Here is a 10,483-nt window from a genome sequence, read left to right as displayed (position 1 = left end):
GATTAATCAGAACGGCAACAACTCTAATCTCTCGTTTCTCCAACTCAAAACGGCGGGCTCCATCTTGTATTGCTTTAAGCTCTTTACGGCCGCCATTACTGAGGGAGGTGGCGGGAGGCTAATCTAAACTAAAAACAAGATTGCGTGGTGTATTGCTGCCGGGGTGTGTGGCGGTCAGGGGTGGGACAGAACAAGACGAAGAATGAAAATGGATTTTCTTTCCTGTCCAGACAGAACTATATATCTTTTCTATTTTTCGGTTTTATTTGTCGGATAAGTGGTTATGACTAAAACCCCCCACCCCCCACCAAAAAAATTGTAAATGTATTTTTTTTCTACAATTTCTATTTACAGCTGAGTTCCTCTACCAGCTGAACAAAGTCAGCCAGACGCTATAGGTGGATAGGCTTCCAGCATCGAAACCAAACCCTGACTCATTTCATCTCTCTCTCTCTCTCTCTCTCTCTCTCTCTCTCTCTCTCTCTCTCTCTCTCTCTCTCTCTCTCTCTCTCTCCATCTCTCTCCTGCCACACAGCGTGCTAACCTCCAGCAACACTAAACCTAATCCAATAGTGAATTTCATTTCTATTTTCTCTTGCTTCGGACCCCTGGGGGCCCCACACGTCAGAGATGAGGTGAGAGAAGAAAAAAAGTGAGAGAGAGGGACAGACTTCATTCTCCACTGCTTAGCTTGTATACCTCTCTCTCTCTCTCTCTCTCTCTCTCTCTCTCATATATATATATATACACACACGTTAAAAGGCGTATAGCTGAAAAGTAAAGTTTGAATAACCATATCATTGAACCTAAGTTCAATGACCTAAGTTCAATGATATTCAATGATGTTCACCAAGCTTTTTCTGTAACCTTTTTTCTATCAATCTATAAACTTTTTCAGGGTAGATAATATCACCAATTGTTGTAATGGTTGACTTTTTGTCTTGAGCCGATGTATTCTTCCCTGGCTAACGTGATGGGAGGCGTAAGATGCTGCAGAAGTCCATCCAGTGATGCAACACATCACGCTTCCCTTCTCTGAAAGCTTCCAAAGCCATCTCCTTAGCATCTCAACAACTGACTTTGACTTCTTAAACTCCTGATTAGTCGTCCATCCTTTGTAATTGAAATCACCAGGTGAACTTCCTTGTATCTTTTCAGTGTTAGACAAGATTGACAAGATAGAACCAGTTTAGAACCTTGGACTCCTCGGTCCCTCTGTTCACAACCTGCCACAACAAAGTTAACAAATCTGACACTTTCCAAACAAACTCATCATTGTGGTTCGGTTCTTGTTTGGTACAAAACTGCTACTGCATTGTTAAAGAGATCATGCTCATAGATTTGTGTCGATATATTCCCATTGGTATTTTCCTTACTCAACTGGTGTAAGTTTGTGTGATGTCCGCTAACCTAGTTATTAATAAGACACTCAAAATAAATATGGATTTCATGACAAGACTAAACATACCCTTGGTTCTTATGTCCCACAGTGGCAATAAGGACTGGATACTGTTGGATATTGATTTCCTCTCAGTTTAGGTCAAAGTTCAATTCAGTTCAGCAACTTTGACCAGAAGTTCAAATAAATACGCAGAAACACACACGCAGTAAGGTGCACACACCCATCAACAGATGGACAGGTTTGGTGAACTCTTGAACTCTACCTTCACAGTCTATCTGCAAGTCATCGCACCAATCTGCGGGGGACGTTAGTAGTTATCAATCCTCATCAGAACTGGCGTGGAAGATATGCTGAGATTCACTACGGCGTTGTTGTGCAATCTAGTCGAGTTCTTGGCGCATCCCCTAGTTTGTCTGGACCGGTTATGGTGGTGGTGATCCATTGAAATGTCATCACAATCGTTTTAAAAAGTCAATGGAATGTGACACACACACACACACACACACAATCACTCACTCACACACTCTCTCAAACGCACAAACACACACACAAACTGACTCCCTCACAAACTCACACACACACACACACACACACACACACACACACACACACACACACACACACACACACACACACACACACACACACACACACACACACACACACACACACACACACACACACACACACACGACCCCCACCTGCAGCACCACGCTCTGGTCGAAGTTGTAGGCGCTGGGCCGGCCCTCCAGGGTGGAGAAGGCCACGTTGCCCCCGGTGAGTGGCGAGATGTCGCTGAACTCCTCGGTGCAGGCGGGGCTGCGCTCGTCCTCCCCGGGCCGCAGGTAGCCCTTGGCGTCCCGGCCGTAGGTCTTGAGGCAGGAGCCGCTGTAGTATTGGTAGGGCAGCCAGGCCCCGCCCTGCTCCAGACGCTTGTAGAGGGCGAAGCTCTCCGGGCGGCTGGTGTAGAACTTCAGGCGCAGATAGGTGATCTCGAAGGCCTTTCCTGGGCGAGGAAGTGAACAATTAGCTGTTTTTTTTTGGGGATTAACCAAGTGTATAAAACCAACCCATCTGTACAGTCAACATGGATGTTAGTTATGGAGTGAGCTCTGTTTCATGCAACCAGCATTACCAGCTATGAAAGCTTGAATTACATATGCATAAACACACAAACATATCACATACATAATTAAGCTCTGGTGTTTAGGAAGGCAGAAAGAAGGCGGAAATAAACAAACAAACTTATCTCGTTCCAAATTTACCGACGGCGTTTGGCTAGGCAGCGCAACTCTGCTTGTTGACTTGTTTTGTGCTGTAGCATGCACAACAAACACGTGCAGCCTACCAAATCTGAAGTTCTCTTATCTTAAGTTATGCATTAATATTTTCATCGTTTCATTTTCTTCTGTTCTGCCCACCAGACAAAACAAGCTGAACATATCACCTTCCAAATCTATATAGACTTCAGCTTAATGCACAATGATTTAGAGTTGGGGTAACTTATGTGTTTTCTAACATATACGCAATGTGTGATGATGCTGTAGGCCCAGAGGACACGGAAACACACGTAATTGCATTTAAGAAAAAAACAAGGCAAAGGGGATCGCTGTGATTTCCCTTGCCTGTGTGCAGCGTAAATGAATGTTGTCCCTGCCGCAGTAGAAGAATTCTCTAGATTATTTTCTCATTACGCAGGACATAATAAGCCCCTGAAGTGAACCATAGGTCAAAGGGGAAGGAAGAGGAAATATGTCTTCATTGTTTGTGATTTCGATTTTTTTTCTTCACCGGTATTGCATTGTAAGTCCGACAGTAACCCTAGGCATAACAAATCCATTTAGTGGATGATTAAAATTAAAGTAAAAACAATAAAAATAAACAAATTGAGGAAACAGGGAGCTGTTCTTTGGCAAGAAGTCAAGGTTTTAAATTGAAAGTTTGGCTGCTAGCAAGTTCTATATGATTGTGTGGTCCTGTCCTTTCCTAACCTTACAATAAAGCAAATGAAGGGATGGAGGAACAGGTGAACGTTGGGCTGGATGACGAGGGACACAAGCCTAGTGGAGCACATGAGAGTAAAGCGGACTAGCAGGAGTTTAGGTGGACAGAATGGTGGGATGAACCTATCTCTTCCCTACACTCAATCCAGGCCTGTGTTAAAAGAGCTACACAGAAGCAGAAGCCCTGGTCAGCATATCGCAGGCTAAAGAGACGGTCTCTCCGACAGAAGATGTGGAGAAGGGGTTAACACTCTGCGGCAATGCACTGCAATTTTACACTCTAATTGAAGCAGTCGGGATAACTAATTTTTCTGGGGGAGTCTTATCTGAGCAGCAAAATATATTCTGAAAATGGTGTGGTACGAGGTGAGATTAAATAAAATCTGAGGGTAGTATGTATCTCGGGCATACTTTAACAATCTTCATGCTTTGTTGTCACATGTGGAGGTCGAGATTGTTCTGCCTGAGAGGAAATGTAAATATTGGACCATAATTCCTGACATTCTTATCTGTACCGAGGTGGTGGCGAGCAGAGAATATTGATAATTGAAAGACCTGATGGTTTTCTGTCACCCACTTTGCATTTTGCTGAAAGTTGGAAGTTTAAAAAAGCTTCTTACCTGTTAAACCCTCAACCTGACAACACTGCTGTGTGCTTCTTTGAGCTTTGTTGATGTTTTTTTGCCTTTGGGGCTAAGCTAAGGTTATAAATCAACCAAAACCAAGGCCAAGTTTTAATTCCCATGATTGATTTTAATACGCAGATGTCAAAACCCTTCATCTGCACCAAGCTGAGACAACCACTTCACCAATACCCTTCACTATCTAACCATTTATCCATAGTGAATTTGAAGGTGAATTCAGGTCTGTGTCATAGAATATAATATAATTCTCTTTATTGCCATTGCACATAGTACAGCAAAATTTAAATGTCATCCAGACGGTGCGATTCACAACAACACATTTTTACCATATACGATTGAGAGGAAGCTCGGGGATAGGACACCTTGCTCTAAGCATAGCTACGGGTCGGCCCGTGGTGAATTCAGGTCGTTGAGGGGCAGCTAGGGGTAAGGACATCTTGCGCTCAGAATACCTATGAGTTTGGTCTTGGACTATGATATTGGTCGACAGTTCCTTTCGGTTGGTAGTCCACCAACCATCGCAAGGTCTTGGATGTGGAAGAGAACATTTAAAAGCAGTTACCCTTTGCCATAATAGAGGTATAGATACAACCAAATCTATGTATGTATAAATACGTATATGCCATGCATAATATAATCCCTCCCCACCTGAGGATTGTTTGGACCTGCTGGGGGTTTCATAAGAATCGTAGCGTAGGTTGAAGACAGGATTTGTTCAGGGTCCCCAGTGGTGAAATGCACTCTAATTGGAAACACCATGAGTATGTTTCCTACGCTGTCCAGTGACCCATGGAGGTGCCATTTCTTTGTTAGAATACTGCGCTAAATGTAACTGTCTTTTTACAGGATTAGTCCCTGGACTTTCTGTCTTCCCAAAAAAACTAGATTCATGGTGATGTGCCAAAAAACAAAAACTGCATTTGCTTGAAAAGCATGGAGCCATCTCTGTACACCATCGCTGTACAACACCACTCTCACCAATTAAGGAAAATACAGCTGAGTCCTTGGTTGTGTTAGTCCTGACTCAACACAAGTTGCAGTGGGAAGCGTCAGTAGTGCCTTCTAGTTGCACGCACCTTTGAACTGGTGTCGTCAGTTTTCACACAAAGTGTTTGCGTTGTAGCCTGCGAGCCCCATGGAGACTAAACTCAGCCGCGGCCAGACTCAACATCTACAAGTGTGTTTACAGGAAGCTCATGTTTCTACAAGATGATCCAAACAGTTCTTCAATTTATTTAGCATCTTCCATGTGCAGACGATATTGTAGGGATGAAACGCTTGCTGTGTGAACCACGTAACCAAATCTATACGCAGTACAATACATTACTTTGTTCTGTGAAGATCTTACTCTGACGGCTGATCTTCAAGTTCCCGTCATGTAAAGGTCGGTTAGAGGAGCTGTCAGAGAGTTTGCCCACCGCGGCCACATGTGAGCACACATCTGCATCTGAGGCCCGGCGGCAGGAACTGACTTTCCTTTGACACACAACTCAATGAAAACCAGCTGCAAGGGCCCGACATCTGTCTACGTGTGTGTGTGTGTGTGTGTGTGTGTGTGTGTGTGTGTGTGTGTGTGTGTGTGTGTGTGTGTGTGTGTGTGTGTGTGTGTGTGTGTGTGTGTGTGTGTGTCTCTACGTCCCGTCCCCCGCCCCCCAACATACACACAAGCAAACATCCCAGGGATCTTTTTTTCCTTCTCCTTTTCATTTCCCATCCTCCTGGTTGTGTTTTGTTTACCCCCACCCCGGAATGGATCCCACAGAAAGACCGGGCTGCAAAATGTGTCCCCCTAACATACCGAGTTCTATTTATCATATGCTTCCCTCCCCCACTGAGGGGGGGCTTTGTTTTGTTTGGAGAGAGAGAGAGAGAGAGAGAGAGAGAGAGAGAGAGAGAGAGAGAGAGAGACTAAAAGAGACAGAGACATAAAGAGAGAGAGACAGAGAGAGAGACAGAAAGAGAGAGAGACTAAAAGAGACGGAGACAGGGACAGAAAAAGAGAGAGACAGAGAGAGAGAGAGAGAGAGAGAGAGAGAGAGAGAGAGAGAGAGAGAGAGAGAGAGAGAGAGAGAGAGGAGAGAGAGGGAAAAAGAAAACAGGCCATGTCAAAGATATAACCCCCCACCAAGACAGACCCCCAGATGGGCCATTGATGCATGTGTGTGTGTGTGTGTGTGTGTGTGTGTGTGTGTGTGTGTGTGTGTGTGTGTGTGTGTGTGTGTGTGTGTGTGTGTGTGTGTGTGTGTGTGTGTGTGTGTGTGTATTGGTGTGTGTGTGTGTGTGTGTGTGTGTGTGTGTGTGTGTGTGTGTGTGTGTGTGTGTGTGTGTGTGTGTGTGTGTGTTTGTGTGTGTGTGTGTGTGTGTGTATTGGTGTGTGTGTGTCTTATATGGATCAAAATCCAACCCATACCAAAGTCTTAATGCACTCCATTTTCTACGTTTTCTGTTGGATAAACATAGCTGTCCATCCAGCCGGGAAGTTGAATGGCCCAGCGAGCCATGGGGGTGAGTGGGGGGGTTCTGGGGGGCCTATCAGGTAAGATGAATAAGGTTCTCTGATCTGGACGCCGCAGAGAGGCCAAGAGGTGTATTTGGTCTGAGCCATCCAGACACGTGGGTGCTGGGAAAGAGTTTCAGAAACAACAAATAGTCCACACGGCGCTCCACATTCCTGTGTTGCCTTTGTGACCCTTTGATCATTTTAGTACCAAAGCGATCTGGCAAAATATATTATTGAATTAAACAATTAGCCCAAAAGACAAGCCAGCTGTCGGGTTCTGCTGCCAACTCTCATGACATGTGATTTAAATTGTTAGCACTCTGCTGACATTTTCACAGCCCCCCTTTTGTAATTATTTCCTTTTTTTTCTAGCTTGAGGCTAAATGTTGTCCTGGGGGAGGTTGTTGGTATTTAGATGGAGAGAGAGAGAGAGAGAGAGAGAGAGAGAGAGAGAGAGAGAGAGAGAGAGAGAGAGAGACAGACAGACAGACAGACAGACAGACTGAGGGACAGAGAGCGAGAGAGACAGAGAGAGAGAGGAACAGAGAGAGAAAGTGAGAGAGCGCGCTCTGTCCTGACAAGGGTACACCCAGTCTGCACAGGGTCTGCCCTCTAATTCTGCATCTGATGGACACATTAACAAGAGATGATCAGTTGGTATGGTCACCTAGATTGACCCGATGAACACAGAAATATGAGATGATCACTTGGTACGGTCCACTAGATTGACTTGATGGACACAGAAAAATGAGATGATAACTTGGTACGGTGACCGATGATGTAGCTAAAGGGTTGATTTTTAAATAGCTTATCGTTTTATGCAATAAACATCACACCTGGTAACAGATGGGGCCTTTTAAAGAATAGGGTTAATGATTCTCATTATCGTTTTTTTGTTAAACAAAGGTTGTATTTTCTCAAAGATTAATTGTGTAGTAGAACTGGCATGAGACAAACAGGGCGGACAGGAAGTGCTGTTTGTACCACACCATTTTCTGTGACATGTAAATAATCACCTGTAAATAAACGTTGCCTGTTAATAAATCCACTCCTGGAGCATTAAAACAGCGTTCAGACCTTCCTTTTTCTTATCTTCTTTTCATGTAAATAATCGCTCCCATTACAGCTGACAGAACATTTCTGGAAATCCAACAGTCAATGAACAGAATATTGGGATTTGGACACTTGCAGATGGAATCCAATTCATGCAGGATTCCTTCCATTTGGTGTCGGCTTAAAATGTATATTTTCTCAATACAATTTTCAATGGTTGACCTTTTCCCCCAGCTAAATCACCTGGTGTTTTTTGGATTCTTCCACACCATTCCCTTTCCCAGGTACATACATTTTAACGTAAGGTAGACAGAGGTTTGACTTTACTAATCCAAACTTTTGAATTTGACCAGGCGTTTAACTTTCTATATGAAAGACATAATAAATGGAAACAACAAATAACAATCCATTTGAATTAGATTAGAGTGTAGGGTTGTTTATTATTCTATGTGCCTTCTACTAAATTGGACTAATCTGTGCCTTTGGGGAATATATATTCCTCTTTAGTGCCTATTAGGCATCGGGTTGCTAGAAATGGGCTTCGGGCTATGTGTTAGCAATTACTACAACAGGAGGTTTTAAGGCGCGTCGGGCAACATGGGTTTGGTTTAGGAAAGATTAAAGGCATTACTGAGGAACACACCCAGACGCCAAGTTACAAAGGTCCAGCTGTTTTCAGTAATTTTGGGATTCACTCTTGATCTGAATGGCACTTCACAAGATTATGTATCAAGCTGCGCAAAAAAGGGAGATTCTCGCAATACTAACAGTCGATAAGCGTGAAGAAGGCTGTCAGAGACTGCCTTGGAAACCCTCGTATCAGAAGCAGAAACTGGGGGCTCTGAAGCATTTCCACTCGGAAAGTCTTACCAGATGGCCCTCTCTCGACCAACTATTGCAGGATTTAAATTCCATTCTGTGACAAACAAAATAAAAACAAAAACATTCCGCTTGGCCAGTGGTGAGAGTTTTCCTAAACTCTTTTTCAGGCAAAGGCAAAATTTAATTTGGGAAATGTTATGAGCTGTTGTGCTCAGCAGATGCACAGATACCTCAGACACATCAGGGAGTTGAACCGACCACAAGAAGTATCCATGACGCAATGCCCTGGAAAAAAAGGTGTGCGCGCACACGTGTGTGTGTGTGTGTGTGTGTGTGTGTGTGTGTGTGTGTGCATTGGCTCTGGGCTCCTTACCCAGGTGAAGGGTGATGTTGACAGAGTTGGGGTGCTGCACCCCGTAGAACATGGACTGGCTCTGCCACCAGGTGGGCTCCTGGTCCGTGTGGAAGTCTGTGAGCAGGCGGGCGCCGTGGCTGTGCTCGGGGTCGGCGGCGTCACAGCGGTGGCAGAGCCGCGTGGAGCCCGTCTGCATGCAGTAGTCCTCAGGTGGCGTGCCGCACGCGTTGGACACCAGCACGCTGCGGTTGAAGGCGGCGTTTTCAAACTTGGGCATGCAGCGGCTGGGCCGCCCGTCGTCATCGTAGCAGGAGTCCATGGCCCCCCAGACCAGGAGGACGGAGTGGCGGTGGAGGTGTAGGGTGAGGAGGATGGCCAGGGTGAGAGACATTGTCCCAGGTGCTTCCATGGTGAATTTCAGGTCTAATTCCAGATCTTACCTACGTTGACTAGAATGTGCAGGAGGGTGTATCAGTCCTTCATGCTTGGAGACAGAACATGGAGTCTGTGGTGTTTGGAGAAGTAATCCAACAAGAACAAGAACAACAAAAACACAAAACCCTGGCTTGTTCCACTGTTCCTTCTCTGTTTCCTCCTGTGTTCCTGCTGGCCTCACTGCCTCAGCATTCCCTCTTCTCGTGCAGACTGGAGAAAAGGGCAGAGAAGTTAGTCAGGGGTCCCCCCCACATTCTCTCCCCCCCACCCCTCATCTGGTAGAGGAGGGACAAGATTGGAACAGGGGGAGGGCGGGAGGTGGGTGGGCGATAGACAAGGGGGTGGAGGTGGAGCAAGTTTACAGGGCCTGGACTCTTCCCCCTGCTGGTCATAAAATGACAGAGCACTCGTTGTCGTGGATTGGTGTGTGTGTGTGTGTGTGTGTGTGTGTGTGTGTGTGTGTGTGTGTGTGTGTGTGTGTGTGTGTGTGTGTGTGTGTGTGTGTGTGTGTGTGCACACGGGTAATATTTTCTCATTTGATGAAAAAAAAAAAAAAAAACATTTCATAAGTCATTTCAATAATGTAGCAGTCTTGATTGAGGTTAATAGACCTCTGGGCGTTGTATTGCAGAGTGAGAGCCCAGGCGTTTGATTTCACCACTTATGCAAAAAAGCCATATCTTTATGGTGATGAATGCACACTGCAGTCGGCAGCACACCATGCTCTTCTGGTAAATGCTGACTGCAATGCGTCGCTGCGAAGAGGCTTTGCATTCTAAAAGACGTGTTTTTTTGTTTTGTTTTTCTTAAGGAGACACATATCCCCACAAAGTTGAGACAACTTATCTCAGGAAGGTCTGTGGCGTCGTGAGAGATAGCGACGTGTAGAGCTTTAAGAGATGTAATCCGTTCGGTTCCACGGTGAGGCTCTGGAATAGGATGGTTTGGTCCTGTATTCACATAATTGGTCGGCTGCTGGATTCAACTGATCGCTTTTGACCGCATTAAAGCTGCTCTAGGTGAAAGCAGGACAAAGCAAGATTCTGAAACTAAACAACTCAAAAAACATCCGCTCCCTCTCTGCTCCCTCTCTAAGGACGTTTAACCGCCATTGAAAGGTGTTGGATAAATGTACCTGATTGACAGGCGAGATTGATTGGTTTTGGGGCATGTCTTCCCCAAACTCACTAGAGAAGAGATACCCTGATTGGTCAGAAATAAGCTGGGAGCGGTCTCAAATCTAAATTGTCTCACACAGAGGCAGGCAAA

The 10,483-nt window shown here is 45.1% G+C and overlaps 1 protein-coding gene across 1 annotated transcript; it reads right to left on the bottom strand.

The window, feature by feature from the left end:
* Positions 1–880: 880 nt before the first annotated feature.
* Positions 881–9,471, bottom strand: LOC132456202 (laminin subunit gamma-1-like). Its single transcript, XM_060050504.1, has 2 exons — positions 8,798–9,471; positions 881–2,408 (listed from the first exon to the last, which is right to left on the bottom strand). The coding sequence occupies exons 1-2, from the start codon at positions 9,186–9,188 to the stop codon at positions 1,915–1,917; spliced, it is 885 nt and encodes a 294-aa protein (XP_059906487.1). The 5' UTR covers positions 9,189–9,471; the 3' UTR covers positions 881–1,914.
* Positions 9,472–10,483: the final 1,012 nt, after the last annotated feature.

The sequence above is a fragment of the Gadus macrocephalus genome, chromosome 4, assembly GCF_031168955.1.
Source record: "Gadus macrocephalus chromosome 4, ASM3116895v1".
NCBI lineage: Eukaryota > Metazoa > Chordata > Actinopteri > Gadiformes > Gadidae > Gadus > Gadus macrocephalus.
Note: the sequence above shows the minus strand (reverse complement) of the source record. Positions and strands in the feature narration are given on the sequence as shown.

Coding starts and splice junctions, on each gene's coding strand:
- LOC132456202 (XM_060050504.1), bottom strand. CDS start 9,188: ATGGAAGCACCTGGGACAATGTCTCTCACCCTGGCCATCCTCCTCACC. Junction 2,409..8,797: donor CAACATCACCCTTCACCTGG/GTAAGGAGCCCA, acceptor TTCCTCGCCCAG/GAAAGGCCTTCGAGATCACC.